The sequence below is a fragment of a genome, unplaced genomic scaffold (assembly GCF_019419815.1).
Source record: "Pyrus x bretschneideri cultivar Hongxiangsu unplaced genomic scaffold, Pyrus_bretschneideri_v1 Contig6, whole genome shotgun sequence".
NCBI classification, from domain to species: domain Eukaryota; kingdom Viridiplantae; phylum Streptophyta; class Magnoliopsida; order Rosales; family Rosaceae; genus Pyrus; species Pyrus x bretschneideri.
This window is the reverse complement of record NW_025999798.1, coordinates 10,644,755-10,666,475: the sequence shown is the minus strand read 5'-3', so window position 1 is coordinate 10,666,475 and position 21,721 is coordinate 10,644,755. Positions and strand designations below refer to the sequence as shown.

General features: G+C 35.5%; 3 protein-coding genes and 1 long non-coding RNA gene across 17 annotated transcripts; 3 read left to right on the top strand and 1 right to left on the bottom strand.

Annotated features, from left to right (window-relative positions):
• Positions 1-1,227: 1,227 nt before the first annotated feature.
• On the top strand, positions 1,228-5,445 carry LOC103928033. Of its 12 annotated transcripts, none has more exons than XR_007253764.1 (6): positions 1,228-1,627; positions 2,309-2,555; positions 2,644-2,707; positions 3,044-3,317; positions 3,398-3,445; positions 3,738-5,338. It is a non-coding gene; the product is annotated as an uncharacterized LOC103928033 (long non-coding RNA). The 12 variants fall into 12 exon arrangements; XR_007253765.1 differs by having other exon boundaries at positions 1,230-1,627; positions 2,309-2,417; positions 2,488-2,555; positions 2,644-3,317; XR_007253760.1 differs by having other exon boundaries at positions 1,229-1,627; positions 2,309-2,707.
• Positions 5,446-12,642: 7,197 nt separating this feature from the next.
• Positions 12,643-16,635, top strand: LOC103928035 (isoflavone reductase homolog). 2 transcript variants are annotated; one of them, XM_048571544.1, is made up of 4 exons: positions 12,643-13,031; positions 15,184-15,424; positions 15,529-15,732; positions 16,195-16,635. In XM_048571544.1, the coding sequence occupies exons 1-4, from the start codon at positions 12,702-12,704 to the stop codon at positions 16,344-16,346; spliced, it is 927 nt and encodes a 308-aa protein (XP_048427501.1). In that variant the 5' UTR covers positions 12,643-12,701; the 3' UTR covers positions 16,347-16,635. The 2 variants fall into 2 exon arrangements, with proteins under 2 accessions (XP_048427501.1, XP_009335317.2); XM_009337042.3 differs by having other exon boundaries at positions 16,180-16,635.
• LOC103928036 (uncharacterized N-acetyltransferase p20-like) lies at positions 16,554-17,329 on the bottom strand. Its single transcript, XM_009337044.3, has one exon. The coding sequence runs from the start codon at positions 17,253-17,255 to the stop codon at positions 16,695-16,697; it is 561 nt and encodes a 186-aa protein (XP_009335319.2). The 5' UTR covers positions 17,256-17,329; the 3' UTR covers positions 16,554-16,694.
• Positions 17,330-19,540: 2,211 nt separating this feature from the next.
• On the top strand, positions 19,541-21,431 carry LOC103928037 (uncharacterized N-acetyltransferase p20). 2 transcript variants are annotated; one of them, XM_048571638.1, is made up of 2 exons: positions 19,541-20,343; positions 20,891-21,024. In XM_048571638.1, the coding sequence occupies exons 1-2, from the start codon at positions 19,872-19,874 to the stop codon at positions 20,914-20,916; spliced, it is 498 nt and encodes a 165-aa protein (XP_048427595.1). In that variant the 5' UTR covers positions 19,541-19,871; the 3' UTR covers positions 20,917-21,024. The 2 variants fall into 2 exon arrangements, with proteins under 2 accessions (XP_048427595.1, XP_009335320.2); XM_009337045.2 differs by having other exon boundaries at positions 19,788-20,343; positions 20,760-21,431.
• The last annotated feature ends 290 nt before the right edge of the window (positions 21,432-21,721 follow it).

The following is a 21,721-nucleotide window of genomic DNA, read 5'->3' as shown; positions in this document are numbered from 1 at the left end:
TAAGAATTCTTGAAGGATAATTTTTGGTATTTTGAATGTTTCACCTTTTAATCCTTCTCACTTTATATATATAGATATACATATTTTTTATAAAAATTTAATATAAGAGATCGACGTAATTTAAATATCACTGTTCAAATAAAAGGAAAGAAAATAAAAAAAATAAGGGATGAGAATCCTCCTTTCTTTTGGAATGGGGTTCCCTCGCATTTATAGGGCTTCTGTGTAAAGTGGGTTTGTACATTGGGCCTTGACATATGGTGGTGCTGTGAATTTAATCTAGTGCACATTGTTAAAATGTAAGCAATAGTTATCGAGTCATAAAGGAGAGATTTTTTTAGTATATTTGGAAGACAGTAGATACATCATCTATCATAATATAAGTAGAAAGACACTTAAAAATAGGGCTAAAACCTCAGACCATAAAGAGTGTGGCTTAAACCTCAGACCATGAAGAGAGGGAATTAAGCGACGAATGCGATCCAGGCCACTAGCGAGTAAGCAGATGAAGAAACTATCAAATTCCTCACACCTAGCGACTAGGTAGCATGATGAAGGGGAGAGATTTTTCAGTGTGCTCGGAACACAAGATACATATACCGTATGTCATTATACAAGTGGAGGAACACTTGGAAAAAAAAAATATTTCTTCCACTTATATATAATAACATATGCCGTACCACCTTATGTTCCGGATACAATGAAAAATTTGCAACTTTTAGGGCTTTTAATTCCCTTCCGCACACAGGACCTTGAGATTACTATTTATATAAAAGAATACGTTGTCAATCGGGGTTATGTGAAATCCACACGCAAGAGAGAATTTATGAGGTAGTCACTTATCATAGAATACCAAACCAAAGACATTATTTTTCCTTTATTAAATTTTTTTTTTTAATTTTCAAAGAAAGCCGATCCAACATGCAAATACAATACATTAAAACTGTATATTTCAACGGGATTCTTAATTATTTGCATGCTCTCTTGAACAAGATCTACACAGTATGAATAGATTCCATTGTGATCGAAGGTTAGTTTAACAGCTTACCACACAAGTCAGAAGAACGGTCACCAGCCAGGATATTATACATATACTTAAAACTCATCCAAAACACTGTTCCTTAACAGTGTGAGGACAAAAATGCCTTCTAATTCCTTTGATATCAGTCCTTTTTTTCCATTTTACACAGCAAAAGGACGGGTTTGCCCTCCAAGCCCACGCGTCCATCATCGATGCACCTTCTGCTTCGACTTCCGCTTCTCGACTCTTCTGCTTTATTCTGCTTTCCCTCATCCAAAAAAAATAAAGAAAAAGATCGCTGCTTCTCCTACTCTCTCGCTCTCTCCAACAATTTTAAGGATTGCTGCGTGCTTCAGATTGATTTCTGGAAATTGGAGGAACTGATGAAATTGGCGTTTGAATTTTAGGGGAGGTTGAGTTCTTTAATGTTTCTGATGAGTTTCCTGTGTACGAAGTGCTTTCCATCTCCCATTTTCTTGATTTATTAAGGACTTATTTGCATTTTGTTGGATTTGTAAATGGGAAAATATCAAAGTGAGAAAGAAGCAGCTCTTGGTTTCTTACAGGGAAGCATATGCAGCACACCCAACTGAAACATTGAGTGAGGTACTCAAGTATAGGTTTGGTTTCATTAACCTTTTGGGTTATTAAATTTGTATGCTCTGATTGTTTTGCAATTTGAGTTTGGATTGGAATTTAATTTTGATTTACAAATTTCTGATAAAACCTCAAAAAGAAATTTAGGAACGTGCATTTTGTTTTTTGGTCTTCTTTCTTCTTATTTTTTGGGTTTTCATCTGGGTTATTTTCTGAACATGCTCCATTAATTTATGCTTGGTTTCATATACCCTACAGCAGTCAAATAAATAACCTTACAGAACCAGAAGCCACTGAAATGGCGAGTGGCATATATGTTTATTTCTATGTTTTCAAATCTGGGTTTTAGATATTTTTCTTTGTTTTGGTTAATTATGGAATTTTGGCTCCCAATTTCTTAAAACTTATTTTTTTCCCTATTTAGTGTGAGAATATGGGTCCAAGATTAGATTCTTCCAATTTCTGGGCAGAGAAAACAGGGTGGTGACAGTAGAGAATTCCAACTTCTTTGTGGTGGAAATCATAGTTTCATTTTAGATTTTCTTTTGGGTTTAAGAAATGAGTTGGAATGATGTCTCATGATTATGTGAAAGTTTTTTTTTTTTTTTTTTTTTTAATTTAGTTGTGAACCTAATAATCTAATTGTGTCTCATGATTATGTGAATATTAATAAATTTAGTTGTGAACCAGAACCTGGGTATCAACCAAGGACTGATATCAATTCTACACCAAGTCCCAGAAGGTCATGGTGGGGTATATTGGAGAGGAGGCGCTCTTCTGAAGACAATTACAGATCCAAGTGATGTGCATTGAGAAGTTGCTTGCATAGGGCCTTAAATTTGCCTGCTTCTCATTATTTCAAATTTCAGGTTTTCATCTCAAGTTGCCTCTGGTCACCCATTTTGAACCCGTTCAAGTGACCCTACAGACTGATCAGGTAACTTTGGTAATCCATGTTTGGATGATTGAGGATTCTGTCTTTCCCTTCATTATAGCTTTGAAAGCTTCTGTTAGCAACATTGTAGGTAAGGGATATTCCATGCGGTACAAAAGGGAGTGTCATGATCAAACAATTTTGAGAAGATTGAGGTAAGGCTATGCGATATTATTCTTTAGTATTTGTATATTAGTTTCACTTAGTTGAAGGTCTTGAAAAACTCCATTTAATAAATCCAAAACGTGTATTCCTTTAGGAGCCGTTTGATAACCATTTGGTTTTTAGTTTCAAGTTTTTGTTTAGATTTATTTTTGGGCATTTAACATAACTTTACTTTAGTATATGTAGATTTAGTATTAAAATTTAGTATAAAGTTATATATTATCTTCTTCTTAGGTTCTTCAAGCATTTAGCTTCTTAGAATATCATTTTTGAAAAAACTGGAGTAGTGCATTTTTTAGTGTGGCCTAACTTCCTTTTCATTGAAGTGGGATTTTTGAGAGGGACTGGTGGATCTTTGAAAAGGAACTTGGTAGAAATTCCTTATTACACTATTCTGTCTCAAAAGTTGTGAATTATATGCAGGTATGGATGTTGTCTTAGCAGATCGTTGTTTTAAACAACTGACTCATTTTTTGCTATTACTTTTCAGATTTTACTTATGTAAATACTCTCTCTTCATTTTTCAGATGGTTGACAAATTGGATGATGAAACCATGGCAATAGAATTTGGTCCATCTGATTTTAAAGAGGCCCTATAAGGTAATATGCTCTGCCTCAATGTTACAAAGCTCTTACATTAGTTTTTTCTTGCTCCTTTTTAACTCTTGACATGATTTCAGGGTGTTGGAAGAGCCCTCTTCTGAGCACATGTCGAGGGTCAACTAAAGGTTAACAGATTTGTATATTTATTATTAGCTATCTCTTAATTATGATGCCGTTAAAAAAAAAAAAAAAAAAAAAAAAAAAGAAAGTTAAGGATAAGTTGAAGGGTTTGAAAGAAACTAAAGTGGAATTAATTGGAACCGAACCATTCACTAGAAATCGATATATTTTTAGGTGTATTTGGAATACAAAGTAATATAATAAGTGGTATATGTGGTCTATATTTTCTATACTTTTTTCTTATAATCTCTTATGCCTTGGTCTAATTACTTTCTTGAATTCAATTTGTTTTTGCAGAAACTTGGTTGCAAGGCAAGTTGGAAGCGCAAAAAAGTTTGATCGCGTCCTATAGAATTGCCAGAGAAGGTCATCTCCATTTTGTGCAAAATCAGACTTCTTTCTGCACACGAAAATACTAGGTAAGCACGCATCATCCTTATTTTGTTCATGATATAATTCTACAATCTATAAATTTATCTCAATTTTTTTTCCTTGCCTGGGATGCTTCCTTAATGACCAACATAGCAGAGCACAACTTTTAGTGTTGCAGTAAACAACATTTCCCATTAATGTTTTTGGATAGGAAGTGTTTTTTCGTATCCAAAGAACTTCGTAATATTTTTAATAGACGAAATAGGTTTCTCTTTTGATATTTAAATTTGTTTCATTCATGATGAGGTTGTGTATAATTTGTATTGGCATTGGTAACTCAGTTTTTGACGCAAACATTGTTTATGAAGATTGAAATTGTATAATCTTTCATATAGTTTTCAATCCCGCAGCGACGCGTGCGTACAAATTTTAGTGATCATCTAAACTTCATCAGTTCAACGTATTGGATTTAAAGTAAAATGATACCAACTTAGAGGAAATATTCTACCAAAGTTCTAGACTTCCAGGTACAATATACCAACACTATCTGGAGCAATAGTTATGTCATAATTTAATATATCTAGGGACAGTGTCATACATTTATTTTAAACTTGTGGCCTATCATAGGACAGTATACGTATATTTAGTTGGCCTAATATTTTTCTTTAAAATTCAAGTCCAACTTAATATACGTAAACTACGTAGGAAAATTTTATTTGAATCTATATAACCTCTTTCTACATCCAACTTATTCTTTACACCTATATAGTTTTTGATTGAACTATCAACAAATGTCTCTTTAAACCCAATTTTATTACCTAAACTACTCTCACAAACTTAATTTAATATGTAAATTTATCTTTACACTCATTTTGAAAATAAAAACTCAAAATCAGTGTTCTACAATTTGTTTTCCACAACTCGTTGATTGAGAGTGTAATGTCCATGCATCTATGGAGTCGTGTTTGATGAATTGGTCAAACAAGCAATCTAGAATCGGGAAGACAAGATTAGATGAGGTAATTAATGTTAGATTGTAGAGATTAGCATAGGATTATGCCAAGTGTTATGTATTAGATGTGTGTTATGTGTCACAAGTGTATTAGGTGAGTTAGTTATGTGTGGAAAATTATTTATATATAAACAAGAGATGTAATATTTAGATAGTTATGAAGTGAAATATTACAATCAGTTTCTCTCTCTAAACTTTCCTCTCTACTTCTCTCTCTAAAGTCTCTCTGTAAGCTTTGTTAACATGGTATCTTCGCTGGCGACTGGTAACTCCATTCGTTGACAACGATCTCTGCACCTGTGCTTCCGCTCGTATTGGTAAGTGGTGGTGCTTTTGTATACTTCTCTGTCTTTCGGTGTTTGCTCATTGAAGCTATGTCGGTGTGCAGTCAATGCTATGTCGGTGCAGGAAGTCGGTGATTAACTTCTTGATTCTTGTTTTCTTTGAAGGATTTGTGTTGTGCTTGTTGAATGATTCTTGATTCAATCACATTCAACTGTCGGTGTGTTCTTGATTTTGGCACATTTGTTCATCTTTATGCTTTGGAAATCTCTGTGTATTTCGTATATTTGTTGACTCTATTGATTTGTTGTGCTACTATACAATGGTTACGGTTACTCAGTTAGCTTTCCCTCAGTCACCAATTTCTTCGTTAATTCCTAGTGTTGGCAACACTGTGACTATAAAGCTTGATGATTCCAACTATGTCACTTGGAATTTTCAAATGGAACTATTGTTAGATGGAAATGGGATTCTTGGGTTTGTTACTGGGTCCATTCCCTGTCCAAACAAATATGTAGATTCTGATTCTGCAGATGAAACTGTTGACAATCCACGAGTGCTTAATGATGCATATAAGGTGTGGAAGATTCATGACAAAGCTTCAATGACTCTTATAACTGCTACCTTATCCACTGCTGCTTTATCCTGTGTCATTGGCTGTTAAAGTTCTCGTGAAATGGGGACTAATCTCAAAGAAAGGTTTTTTAATATGACAAGAACTAGTATTGTTCAAATGAAGATTGACTTACAGAATATCAAGAACGGACCAGAATCTATTGATGTGTATCTGCATCCCATTAAAGATTGTAGAGATCAACTTGCTGTTGTGGGAGTGCTGATTTCAGATGAAGATATTGTTATTGTGGCTATTTGAGGTCTTCCATTTGAGTATAATACTATCAAAGCTGTTATTAGGGGAAGAGAAAATCTTGTCACTATTAAAGAACTCTGATCTCAACTAAAAGCTGAAGAGTCTACATTGGAGGTTAAGCAAGCTTCTGTGAAGACTGCCATGTTTGCTAATTCTCTCAATTCTGATTTTGAAGATGGTAACTTTTCTGGATTAAAGTACTATTCTCAAGGTAGTCCTCAGCAGGCTTCTTCATTTCATCCAATGCCTGCATTGCAACAAATGTCATCAGTTCCACAAATGTCATCAGTTCCACAAATGTCATTTTCTCAGAGTCAACAAGTCTCACCAATGCCATTTTCACAGATGAGTGGACAAAAGGCAAAGGACAATTTCAGGGGTCCTAATTTCAAATCAAAAGGCAAAGGGAAGAAGTTTTATTCTAGTTCTCAACCATCTTTTCAGCAACCTTCAGTCACTGGTTCTCAGTCATCACATCAGTCTTTACCAAGACAAGCATATCAACCTTTTCAATTTTGTCAAATATGCAACAGAAAAGGTCATACTGCTCTTACTTGTTTTCAAAAAGGATGTCAGATATGTCACAGAGTTGGCCATACTGCAGCAACCTATTTTGACAAAACGAATTCTCCCAGTCAATCTATGCCTGTACCACATGCTTTTCCACCTTATTCTCAGCAGTTTCAGTCTTCATCCTCTACAACACCTTTTAATGGACAGAATTCTCACATGATGGCGTATTCTTCTTATAATCCTGCTATGATGGTGTCTCACTCTGTGCGTTCTATTGCAATGACTGCCAGAACAAATGCTTATCCCTCTGCTCCTTCACATGAGTATTGGTTGCTGGATTCAGGTGCTACAAATCACATGACTTCTGATTTGTCCAACCTGCAAATGGCTACTCTATATCCATCGTCCGACACAGTCACATGAGCTAATGGTGAAGGTTTGCATATTGCTCATATTGGCAAATCAAATCTTTCACTTCCATCACATAGTTTTCAACTAAAGTCCCTTTTACATGTTCCAAAGCTGTCTCAACATGTTCCAAAGACAATAACTGTAGGTGTATTGTTGATGAATTCTGTGTGTGCATACAGGACAAGGCCACTCAGAAAATACTCTATCACGGACTCAGTGATAATGCCGTATATCCACTTAATGTGCTTAAGTCTTCAAAACCTTCTCCAGCAGCATTTATAGGACAAAAAATAAACTTCGCACTTTGGCATTGCAGATTGAGTCATCCTACAAATTCAGTTACTAAGGTAGCCCTTAGTAAAGCAAACATTCATGTTTCTTGTAATGATACTCCTCATACGTGTATTGCTTGCACAACAAGTTTACTAGACTACCATTTCCTGTAATGGCTTCCAAGTTTGTTGTTCCCTTTGAAGTCATTCATTCTGATGTATGGGGACTAACCCCTAGTATGTCTATCGAGGGATATAGATACTATGTGTCCTATATTGATGAATGTACAAGATATACATGGATATTCCCATTAATGAATAAAGTTGTGATTTTTGGAACTTTTGTTCAGTTTCAAGCTTTTATTCAGACTTCTTTTATTGCAAATATCAAAGTTTTACAGAGTGATGGTGGTGGTAAGCATGTGAGTGCTCAATTTCAAGCTTTTCTTAGGGATAAAGGTATTCAACATCAAAGATCTTGTCCTTATACTCCTGCACAGAATGGCCTCGCTGAAAGAAAAAATTGACATATTGTTGAAACTACCATAACTCTACTTCAACAGGCCAGTTTATCTTCTCAGTTTTGATATCATGCTTGTGCCACAACTATATATCTCATAAATAGGATGCCAACCTCAGTATTGTCGATGAAGTCTCCTTTTGAGGTATTGTATCATTTCGCACCCAAGTTAGATCATTTAAGGGTGTTTGGCTGTGCATGTTATCCCTCTTTGCAACCATATCGAAATAATAAGCTTAATCCAAAAATTACTACTTGTATTTTTTTGGGGTATGCAGCACAGTACAAGGGGTTTATTTGTTATGCTCTTAAGGATCATAACCTCATTGTACCTCAGCATGTTTTGTTTGATGAAACTGTGTTTCCTCAACTTCATTCACTCTCTTCTTCTAAGACATCTAAACCTAAGTCATCTATGCCACCTTTGGTGATGCATCCCAATACATTTAATCATCCATCACTAGTGCCTATTCCTTTTCCCCAAGTTTTTTCAGAATCCTTTACATCATCACATGTTTCTCAGCCATGCAATTTGTCAAACAGTGATATTGTTTCTACTGATCGAGCTTCACAGTCAGTTCCAGATTCTATTTCTCTACAACTGGCTCACTCTGAGTTGCATCCCAATGTTGCTGTGTCACAAGCTACAGAATTAAAACAAGTGTCTTTGTCTTCAGCTAATATTCATCCTATGCAAACTAGGTCAAAGTCTGGTATGATAAAGAAAAAGAAAGTTTTTAGTGCTCATGTTCAGGACGATTCTTTTGTCAAGGAACCTCAGTCTTATTCTGCAGCTTCCAAAATTACTCACTGGCATGCTACTATACAAGAGGAGATGGATGCTTTGATTCAACATCAAACTTGGAATTTAGTTCCTCTTCCTCCCAATAAAAATGTGGTCAGGTGTAAATGGATATATTGTGTTAAAAAGAATCATTATGGTTTAGTTGCTCGTTACAAAGCCCGATTAGTGGCTAAGGGGTTCTCTCAGGAAGCTGGTCGTGATTACTATGAGACGTTTAGTCCAGTAGTTAAACCTAATACTGTGAGGCTTTTGTTGTCTCTAGCTACTTCACATGAGTGGAAACTGAAACAACTAGATGTCAAAAATGCTTTCTTGCATGGGTTTCTCGAAGAAGAAGTTTTATGGCTTAACCACATGGATTTGTGGATGTTAATCATCCTGAGTATGTTTGCAAACTTCAAAGGTCTCTTTATGGTTTAAAACAAACTCCGAGAGCTTGGAATGAGCACTTTACCAGGTTTGGGATTTACTTCATCTTATGTTGATCCTTCGTTATTTATGAAATCAAATGGTCACTGTCTTGTGGTTCTTCTTTTATATGTTGACGATATCATTCTTACTGGGAATGTTGAGAGTCATGTTCAAGCTGTAATCAGTCAATTGACCAAAAAATTTGATATGAAGGATCTTGGTTTGTTGCACTACTTTCTTGGCTTACAAATTGAATATCAATCTCAAGGTATTTTTGTTCATCAGTCCAAGTATATTACAAATCTTCTTCATAAAACTGATATGCTTCATTACAAACCTTTCATCACTCCTTGTCATCCTAATCGAAAGCTGTTAAATCATGGTAGTTCCTCTGTTGCAGATCCCAGTCTCTATAGAAGCATTGTTAGGGCTTTACAGTATCTCACCTTCACAAGGCCTAATATTGCGTATTCACTTAACTAAGTGTGTCAGTTCATGCATTCACCTCTTGAAGATCACTTTGTTGCTGTTAAAAGGATCTTGAGGTACGTTCAAGGCACAACTGGACATGGTATCTGTTTTAGACCTGGTTCCATGGATATTAAGGCATATAAGATGCTGATTGGGTTGGTGATCCTAATGATCGGCGTTCAACTACTGGTTTTGTTGTGTTTTTAGGCTCTAATCCCATATCGTGGAGTTCTAAGAAGCAACATATAGTGAGTCGATCTTCTACAGAGGCGGAATATCGAGCCATAGCTACTACTATTGCCGAGGTTGTGTGGCTTCAACAACTTCTCAAGGATCTTCACATTTCTAATTCATCTATTCCACTTCTACATTGTGATAATATTTCTGCAGTGGCACTGGCCACTAATCCTGTTTTACACTCTAAAGCAAAGCATATTGAAATTGACTATCACTTTGTGAGAGAACGAGTTCAACAAGGCACCATTTTGTTGTAGTTTGTGTCTTCTGCAGAACAGTGTGCCGATGTTCTTACAAAAGGGTTGTGTTCTTCAGAGTTCCATGTGCATTGCTCCAATCTTATGCTCGGTTCCCACCTACATAAGCTTTGGGGGGGGGGGGGGGAATGTTAGGCTGTAGAGATTAGCATAGGATTATGCCAAGTGTTATGTATTAGATGTGCGCCATGTGTCACAAGTGTATTAGGTGAGTTAGTTATGTGTGGAAAATTATTTATATATAAACAAGAGATGTAATATTCAGATAGTTAATGAAGTGAAATATTACAATCAGTTTCTCCCTAAACTTTCCTCTCTACTTCTCTCTCTAAAGTCTCTCTGTAAGCTTTGTTAACAATTAACTCATATGTTATGGTCTTATTGTGCTTATTTGAGATTGAAATGTTAAACCAATATGCTTATTTCTCTTACAATAGAAATCGAGTTGGTTTTAATCCTTGTGTGCTTTATCTGAATTGCATTCCCATTGTTTTTATCCCATTGTCGCTTGATAAACAGATGCATTAGCGTTTTGCAAATGCTTTAATCTCAAGTTTTTACCTCTGTTTTAGGATTAGGTGTCTTGGGTGGTGGAATTGTAATCTGTAAATCCATATTCTTAGGCATCACTTGGGTTTTAGCCACAGTAATTCAAATCTGCAAGAATTATAGGATTCAAAATCATTTTATATATACACGTACACCAATAATAATAATTAACTCATGCCTGAGTTGTCATTGGAAACGGCAGTGGGTATATTATTAGTGGGTTAATTGATAAATTTTAGTTTGATTCTTGATTTCATCATGTATTTGATGGTAATTATACAATGGAGTAAAACTGACAATTCACATTTTAAATTTAAGTTGGGTGTAAAGTGAAGTTATATGAGTTCAAATAAAACTTCCCAACTATATATTAGCAAACTCTCTTTTCCAATCCAAAGAGGATAAAAGACCAAATTAATCTTGTCAACAAAACTTAAAAAAACAATAGCCTGCTTCAGTTGTAATTTCGTTAGGAATGTAGGGGTACCTGCAAGAACACAGAATACGATATATAACTAAAGCATAGTGAATTTGGGGTTTGCTTTAGAAACCAAAGTGTGAGTAGCTTCGGGACTACGGAAGGATATCAACGGTGCAAAGAAAAGAAATAAAATAATGAATCGTTAATGAAAAAAAGTGAACTTCAGGCCAATAATTTTAGATTATTGTCGAATTAATGGACTATTGGTCACTTTAATTAATCCAATATCGAATTTGATCGTGGAAGAAAAATAATGACGTTCAAGTCATAGTAGTTAAGGTTTCTTCGGGCCAAGCAATTACGAAAATATGGTTTAGCATGACTTTAACCTAAAGCACCCCAAAAATATTTGGGTGTGGCTGATAAGCGAGGGTACCAAAAATTGGCATTTGGGTTGAAAGATATCGCAGTCCGACAAGGATTTTCCGGCTGCCGGTACACGACCCTACAACAAAGTTGCAAGCCTTGGGTTCTCAGGCACATGCAGCAGAGTAGCGGGCCGAGGCTTAGGACAAAGATTGGTGAGCTTCAAGCCCAACGAGATCAGAACCCAGGCCTCGGGCATGGTCGTTTCGCGTGCAGCAAGAGCCTAGAGAGCAGCTGCCTTCATTAGACGTCAAACCGACGTCTCCCAGTCGTTAGCTCAACGCGGCTGGGCTGCAGGCTAGCCAGCGTGGCTCGGCACGGCTTCGAGCCGCAGCTTTGACGCGAATTTCCCAGATCTTTTTTATTTTTTCTTTCAATTCTAGGGTTAGAAAAAAACCAAAATTGCTTCTATTTTCTTTTGTTTCTTTGACTCAAATTCCACATGGCAAATTTATAATTACGTTATGCATGAACATAAATATATTGACAAATTTATCAAATATACTATATATATATATTTAGGAAGGTAAAAATAAATGTAGGGAGTTCATGCATCATAGAGAATGTTTTCATGCATCATGGTCGTTGAAAATATCAAACAGGGATTTTAGGAGAATTTGATTGGTAAAAAACAAGAGAGTTTTAACGAAAAACCCACGATACTGTTCACTTTAATGAAAAATCACATTTTTACACTAAAAAGTCAAACTAGTACTATTCACTTTACCCTTTATTTTGTCCTTATCGTTAAAACTCAAAGTTTTCAAGTCCTTTTCATTAATTTTCCTAAAAAACAATTGAGCCTTTGAATTTTTAAAATAATCTCCACGAACCTTCAGTTCCTTAGTGTCAGGTTAGAGTGTGTTGGTAACGTGTTATAGGCCTATTTAACTAAACAACTAAAGAGCAGAGAGAGAGGAGGCGTGGCAACAAGAGAGAGGAGAGAGTTTATGTTACTTTAAGGTAGATTTTTTTCTCACCTCATTGTGCTTTTATTTATAGTACTAGCGAAGGTAAATTTTTAAAATTAAAAAAAATAAATAAATAAAAAAAACCTGGAGGTTTCATGATCTATAACACAACCACTTATAATTCTTAATCAATTAGGATTTATACTGCTTTGGCCGACCCAGTTTGAAATGAGGTCTGTATTTTTGTCAATTTTTATTGTTCTGTCTTTGCCAGATCCCCACCAACTTATGAAATGATATGGAGTGACTTTTACGACAACGCAGAAGTCTAGGGCCTCAACTACTATTATATATAGAGCTAGCTTGCATGTCAACTATTGTATGCGGGAAGGAAATGTGAAAGTCTACCTGCAACCTGCAGGGGTTCTCAACTACTATTATATATAGAGCTAGTCTTGCCTTCAAGACAAACAAACAAACCAAGAGGCAAAAAGAAGCATCCCAATAACATTTGGTACACATGGAAATGAGCAAGGTTCTGGTGGTAGGTGGTACTGGGTACGTAGGACGAAGGATTGTTAAGGCAAGCCTAGCCCTAGGTCACCCAACCTATGTCCTTCAAAGGCCAGAGATTGGTCTTGATATTGAGAAGCTGCAGATGCTCTTGTCCTTCAAGAAGCAAGGGGCTCACCTTGTGGAGGGCTCCTTTTCTGATTTCCAAAGCCTTGTTCGTGCTGTCAAGCTTGTCGATGTTGTCATTTGTACCATGTCCGGGGTGCATTTTAGGAGTCACAACATTTTGTTGCAGCTCAAGCTTGTTCAAGCTATCAAAGAAGCCGGAAATATTAAGGTATGTGTATATTATTTCCATCTTCAGTCATCAATTAGTTACTGAAGTAGTAGTATTTATTTGTCCACTTTGTATAAAAAAGAACAGTGTAACTTTAATTATCAAATGACATGGTAACTACGATGTATGACCTCATATTTTTTAAATTAACAAATAGAGGTTCAGAACGAACACAAGTTACACAACTATATATGAACAAATCACCGCACCAAAAGTTTGGATTTAAAAATGTAGGTTTTGATTAGATGTTTTATAGCACACATCACACAGCATGCAGGAGTTACAAGTCTAGAGTAAAACCACACAGGTTGTGCGTGCTGTGTTCAACATGAATGGTGAACGAAGAAATTCACAATTTTAGGTCAACAGCTTTTTGTTCTTGGGGTGTGCTATTTACACGCATATCTTTTTACTGCTCACACATCTCTTGTTAAATTCTGTCATTTGATATTTTTTTAATTCATTCAATCCGACCGCCGAAAATAAGAAGAGTGTGAGAAATAAACAAGGGGTGTGGATATCACACCCATGTTCTTTCCCTTTAATAAAGGTCCTTCCTTACAGAGGATAATTAGACCTGACATTCGTGTTGTGTTTTCCGTGTTCGTGTTATTTTCGTGACATATCTGATATTTTAACAAGTCGTATCGTGTAACACGCGTTAAAGTAAACGGGTAATATGACCCAACTCAAAATTAACCCGTTAATATTATTAGATAATATGACCTGACTCATTAAAGAAAAAATATTTTTTTATCAATAAATAATGAAAATGAAAAACATAATTTGACCCAAAAATTGGAAAACATAATGCTAAATTAGTATATGCATACCATATTGTTACATAAATATTACTTCAAAACATTAAAAAAAAAAATTGTCTTTCACATTTTTTAGATTTGTACATTAATGATTATAGATTTAATTTATTTTAAACTCTTTTAAAAATACTATTCATGAGCTTTTGCATTTTTTTTTTTCACATTTTTCGCAATTGTAAATTAATTATTATGAATTTTTTTATTGTGTTTGGTGGGCTGTTGGCCTACCAAACACTTGCCGCCTGAAAGGCGGGCAGCGCGCTTTACTTGATAATTTTATTTTTAATGTGTTTTGTAATTTTTTTAATCTCACTCTTTGCCTATAGTATATTATAAAAATAAATAAATAAATTTTTAAATTTATATAGAATAATATTACAATAATACATACTTAGTATATATACATATATAAGCTGCCTTAGTAGTTTAAAAAATAAAATCATCAAAATAACTTTTTTTTAATGTGTCAAAACGGATTACTCACGTGTCATCCTCGTGTAAACCTGTAATAATCCGTTATTAACGGGTCGTTATCATGTAACCCGATAACAATCCGATTAGTTATCGTGTTGATCTGAAACTCATTATTTTCGTATTTTTTACATATGTTAACGAACCATGTAAAAAATTACCAGGTTTAAGGAGAACCCATTTATTTTCATTAAGAAAAATCTTTTAATGAGCTTTTTGGTGGTAGGTGGAATTGGGCAAAAGATCAATGTCCTGTGGCCGGTTATTTATTGTTTAATAGTGATGATATGAAATATGAAACTTTAACGAAAAAATCTCGTTACTATTTATTTTAACGAAAAATCATATTTTTACACTAAAGAGTCAATCCTAACTATTCACTTTACCATTTATTTTGTCCTTATCGTTAAAACTCAAAATTTTCATGTTATTTTCATTGGTTTTCTTTATGAAATATGGTGTTACTCTTTGTTTATTATAATGAGGAATGTTAAGGAGAGTTTTTCAAAAAGTGGAACTCTCAAGGTATTCTACGCCACCTCATATTTTGGCACAATCTTGTGTCAATATTATAAAATATCTTGTGTCAATATTATAAAATATTATTTTAAAAATATGAGGTGGCGAAGAGTCCCAAGAGTCTCCTTAACATTTCTCTAATATCATAAACCATATTGATAATGCAAATGGTGGGTTACCCTGATGATTAGGGTCTCTCATTTCAACTCACTGCGTCAAAATCAAAACCCTCTCCTTCGTATAGATAAGTGTAAAATATCATTAAAAAAAAAAATCCTATTGTTATTGTAGGGGTGTTGAATTATGTACTTTTCTCTTCCTTCCCTTGATTTTCTGTGCAGCGTTTCTTGCCATCAGAGTTCGGTCTAGACCCAGCACGTATGGGACATGCACTTGAACCGGGAAGAGTCACATTTGACGAGAAAATGGTGGTGAGAAAGGCAATACAAGATGCTAAAATCCCCTTCACTTATGTATGTGGTGCTGCCTTTGGGGGTTATTTTGCGGGTAACCTTTCGCAGATGGGGACTGTCCTTCCTCCAAGGGAGAAAGTGCTTCTTTATGGAGATGGTAACTCTAAAGGTACACATATGTTTCTACATCAATTACTATATTTGTTTGGTTTAATTTAAACGACACGCGCAGAAACTAATTGTCTTTGTTGATGATCTCCATGTTTTGTGCAGTCACTCTTATGGATGAAGATGACATCGCAACATACACGATCAAGACGATAGATGATCCACGAACATTGAACAAAACATTGTACCTTCGTCCACCTGAAAACGTACTCTCTCAGAAGCAATTGGTCGAAATGTGGGAGAACCTTCTCGGAAAGAAAGTAGAAAAGATCACTATTTCTAAACAAGACTTTCTTGCTTCTATGAAAGGTATTTAATCATTTGAAATCAGTTGTGTTCAAGAAAATTACAAACATATATTCATTAGTAAATTAATGGCTCTAGGTTAACCCCAGTTAACTGCATTTATATATATGTGGTTAATCCTGTTGATCAATCAACTCCTTGTCGATCAATTAAGGATTAACTGACACCAATTAGTGCTAAGAATCCATTGTTTAAAATCTAACATAAGCTTTAAACTTAAATTTCACACCTTAAAGTAGGCAACCATGTAAGATAACATATAGAAAACTTACAAAAATGATAGAAATAAATTAAAGTGGGGTACTTTCAGTTCTCAAATTATAGGATGTTAATCTGTCGCTACGGGGATCAATCAACATTCATATATAGCTACTTGTGGTTAGTCAGCATTAGAGAGTTACACATCTTATCTAGTTGATTTTGATCTCGATCTGAAATATTATACTTCAGGCATGGACTATGCAGGCCAGGTAGGAGTGGGGCATTTTTACCACATTTTCTATGAAGGCGATCTGACAAACTTCGAAATCGAGGGAGAAGGAGTAGAAGAAGCTTCAAAGCTTTACCCGGAAGTGAAATATACACGCATGGATGAATACTTAAAATTATATGTATGAAATCATTTCAATGTATTTAATAACAGTTTCTCCTAAAATTATATGTTGTACTGTAATCCATCTATGCACTTTTATGCGTGTAGTAGTAGTGTATGTTCAATCAATACGAGCGTGGCATATATACTGCTAGTGATAAGGAACCTTACTATGTGTGTGTGTGTGTGTGTGTGTGTGTGTGTTATATGTAATAGAGTGAGGGCTGAGTGAGAAATCGAAAGGCAATAGCCAGTGTTGTATTGTTGCACCAAAGCCATAATATATCAAATATTACTAACATTTCAGTAATATATATCAGATAGAACATTAGTTGCATTATTTGTCCTATTACTTTTATTGGGTACAAATACATCAAGTTTGCCAATCTGTAGAAAGAAGACTGAAAATCACCATGTCCCTACTTCTTCCCTTCAAGATAAAATACTTTCTCAACACACCTTCTCTCTGAAACCCTACCTTCTCAAGCACCCTCTGTGATCCCACATTGTCCACGTCAACAAGAGCTTCAAGTCTATCCAAATGTGGCCACTCTTTGAATATAGCATCAGCCACCAATTTCACAGCCTGGGTTGCAATTCCCTTGCCCCAGTACTTGGACCCCAAAACGTATCCAAGTTCACCTCTGCACCGATCATTGCCCGAGAAAGGGGTCACAGAAATGGAACCGATTGGCATGTTGTCAAGGCAGATTGCCCTTAACCAAGGGTGTGGGATGATAACATCCTTGATGTAGTTTAGGCCCTCTTCTTTGGAAGCATAAGGTTCCCAAGTGCAGAAAACTGGGACTTTCTCATCTGTGGCCCACACCATGAAATCATCAATATCATCGAGATCCAAGGGCCTCAGGGTGATCTTGGACAAGTCAATCTCGCTGCATTCTCTTCCATTTGACATAGTAGAACTTCCCACCATATGAACGATTCTCAATATTTTCACTTTTGAATATATGAAAATATACCATTGTTTGAAGTTGTAACGGCCTTTGAAGTTTATATATATATGCACGAAAAGTGAAGGCACAAGAACTTGCCTAGAAGGTTGAATTATAATTGAGTTGGGTCCAAATGGGTTCCTTGCGTCGGTCAATTACTTGGAAGTGAAGAAAGAAGTAAATGGATATGAGTGATCAATAAGAATTAGAAAAACTGCCGCAAATAGTATGGGAGCATTTGGCCGCCTTGTTTGACCAACTGGCAAGGCACCACTAGGAAGTTTCCATGGGAATAAAAAAAGGAAAAAAAAAAAAGGGATTCACAAATGGATGCTCTGCTTCCCTTCGATCTTTGATTGCTTAATGTGTTGAACAAAAATGTAAATTTTTGGAAGGAATAATTGAGAAAGTGACTTTATTTCACTTAGTGATCGATTTGAACTTCGTGTTTATAATCGAGGTCGTTCATATTATTAATCTTTTTGTAAAATATCATCTCTACATAAAATAAATTACAACTAAGATTGTTTAGTAATTCTATTGTAGTAAATAGATATTGATGGTTCTTAATGCTTTTACCAAATCCGTCCATCAATTGTTACATAGTTCAATAACTAAATAATCTCATATTTTATCAATTTTTTACACAAATGATTTTTACAAAATGCTTTATAATATGAACATTCTAATCACAAAAATGAAGTTCCATAAATCGGTTACATAGTGAATTGAGGAGGAATTCCTCCTCATCTATCAAGAAGGAATTCTTCCTCATCTATTGAGGAACTAACTTAATTACATTTTTTATTACGTCGCCTTTGTGCAACTGGACTAATTGGTTATGTTTCTTGTGTGAAAGAACTGTCAACTGTATGACTACGTTAGCATGTTTGGTACAACTGCGTTTGAAGTTTGGGTGTAAGAGAGACACAATCTCTTAAGGAACTAGTCGAATAGTAATGGATATTGCTATTCACACATTTATTTTTATTTTTTACATATTTTTATTAATTTTTTGTTATTAATCTTCTTCAATTTATTTGATCTGTTCCACCAAAAATTGATAGAAGTGTGTAAAAAGTAAAAATGGATGTGTGAGATATGGATGACACTACCCATAATCAGTGGCGGATCCAGGATTTTAAACTCGGGGGGTCCCAATTATAAAGGTCAAAAAATTTATAAACAAAAATAACATTGAAAATTTAAATATAATACACTTCATTCAAAAATCATATGCAAAACAATATTACAAATTATAAAATCATAATTCAAGCGTCCATTACGAGATTTCATAAGTTACTAGGGAGTATCTAAGTTATTGATTATCTAATATGAATCATTAAATTTAAAACACCGATCAAATAAAACTCTCCCCAAACTCTCATTATCTTTCTAACCAAACACACCACGTTTCTTTTTTACTAGTTTCCAAACATCCACCTTCTCTCTCATTAAGAACAAAGCTGTCATGGCAGCTCCACCCCCAAATTTCACCTGAAGCCATGGCAGCTCCACCCCCAAATTTCACCAACCCATGACAGATCATATCCATCTTACTAACATTATGAAGGAAATTTCACCCATAAGAAAAATTACCAAGATGGTTGAAATAATTTGGGGAAATTTGGGCTTATGTACTACCCCCGCCAGATGACAGAGAAATGTTGGAGGAGAAGTGGGTGACACCGACGGATGAGACCATGGCAGAAGCAAGGAGGAGAGAGGCAAGAAGGGTCCCTATTTTCTTTCTTGTCCGTGCGCCGTCATCTTCTCCGAGAAGAAGACAGCCACTGCAACCTGCAACCTACAACCTGCACAAACCTCATGCTTGAGTACAAGGGGTCCTCGAAAAATTTATAGCAGTAATTTAGGATCGCTGACGGATCCTGAGACCTCCCCAGGTCCCTATGTGGATTCGCCCTTGCCCATAATAATTAACATCTGCAACATGAAAATAATTTTAACATCGACTAAAAACCGAACTCCAGCCTTTCTCTTAATTCGAGATGAGATTGTCCAAACTTTTGCTGAGTGAAATGCAATGTTAGGAGACAATAACAGTCTTACCATACTAGTAGTGGTGGTTATATGACTTGCAGAATGGAAAGGTTGATGTTCAGAGGAGTTTGATAAGAACGTTGGGTACTAAGCATTTTATTTGTTTTATATATGTACAACGGTATTTTACTCTATGAGATGTAAATTAAGCTAAGTCACACAAGTCATAATTAAGTACAGGACTCAATACAATTATTATACGTTATCTTCATGCATCCATGTGCGTTGAACTGAAACTTTTACCTACAAATAAAAAATAATACTATTAAACTCTAGTACTGGTTAGTAAAGCATCTCCTGATTTGAATTCAAAGAATAGCATGTAACAATTTGTGAATGGTTGGTTTACCTACCATCAGTGAACATTTCACACTTTCTTTTGTTGTCAACATCCAAATACCGAAACCTATAAAATTAGAAAAAAAAAAAAAACATTTTATCTATTTGTTATGGAAATTTGCTATCCAATCAATATAGAAACTAGAAAACTCATCACAATTGAATATTTTTAGTACCATCTCTTGTAACCATCACAAATGGAAATGGAAAACAAATCCTTGGAAATCACACTACGTCCTTATAGGCTCTCAGATGCTGAGGACTTCTCGAAGTATACTGGGGATGAAACGGTAACACAATTCACTCGTTGGAACACCTTCAAATCCAAGGAGGAAGTACTTTCCTACATCAATGACGTTTGTATTCCTCACCCTTATTGCAGATCCATCTGCATCAATGACTGTTCGATCGGAATGGTCTTCGTCAAGCCACAAGATGGTGATGACAAGTGTCGAGCGGAGATCGGGCATGCGTTAGCAGCCGAGTACTGGGGACAAGGCATACTAATCAGAGCTGTGAAGATGGCCATCACTGAAGGGTTTAAAGAGTTCACTGATTTGGTTAGAATGCAAGCTTTGGTTTTGATAGAGAACAAGGCCTCCCAGAGAGTCTTGGAGAAACTTGGTTTCCACATGGAAGGTCTCTTGAGGGAGTATACCATTCACAAAGGTACAGTTAAAGATGTTTTCATGTAGTCTTCTATCCACTGATCTTATGCCATGAACCTGACCATTTTATTTCTGTAAATCTGGATTTAAACCAGTTAAAAAATGCTTTTACTATATTTATTGCTAGGCAATTTATTAAGTGGGAACTTTCCTATTACATGATAGGTTTAATAATAAGTATCATTTAGTTAAAACATAAGCATGTGTTACTCTTACCATTTTTTTATTATTTTTTATTAATTTAAATTCTCTACACATGTTATGTTTTAACCGGTCAGCTGTTTTTGTCACAGTAACACATATCACTAGGTATTATCTAATAATTGACTAGTTGCAGATGGTGATGTTAGTGACCAATTTGTCTACTAGTAGTACTACTAGGCAAGTTCATTGAATCCAAATCTATTATTTGAACAGATTTTGGATCACACATAATCGTATGACTGACTACTTTATACCCCCTATTTATATATCCCAATTGAGCTTGGAACCATCTCAAACTTCCTCAAAGTTATGGAGTCCTCAAGAATTTCAATGCGTCCTTTCAGAGTCTCCGATGCTGATGACTTCTTGAAATGGGCGAGTGATGACAAAGTGACGCGCTATTTGAGATGGAACACCATAACCTCTAGGGAAGAAGCCTTGGCATACATTGAGAAGGTTGCTATACCACACCCATGGCGCCAGTCCATCTGTCTGGATGACCATTCGATTGGATATGTTTCGGTCAAGCCCGAAGCGGGCGATGACATGTGTAGAGCCCATGTTAGCTATGCCGTGTCTGCAGAATACTGGGGACAAGGGATTGCCAAACAGGCACTGAGGATGGCCATGTCTAGAGTGTTCAAAGAGTTCCCATGTTTGGTGAGGGTTGAGGCTTTGGTGGAGGTTGAGAATAAGGTTTCCCAAATGGTTTTAGAGAAAGTTGGGTTTGTGAAAGAAGGTTTGTTAAGGAAGTATGGTTATTGTAAAGGTGAGATTAGAGACATGTTTATCTACAGCTTCTTATCAGCTGACAAGATTATGTGATTCATCTGTTCAAATTTTCTTAGAACATCTCTTAATGGTTTGGTTTCTTACTTTGAGGAACACTGTGTTGCATTAAGAATCTTCCTGCATTTATTGTGATGAGTTAAACTAATAACTGAATCAAACCTCCTGAAAAAGAACAGCCAACGAACTGAATCAACCCATATTAAGTGTAGTGATAAATGACCAACCATACCCGTTTTTAGTTATATAAAAAAAAAAAAAAAAAAAAAAAAAACCCTTATGGCTCGAGTGGTTAACAATTTTCACCTTAGCACCCAAGGTCCTTTGTTCAAATCATCCATCTCTCAATATCAGTTGTAGTTGTATAATACATATCTGTTAAATCT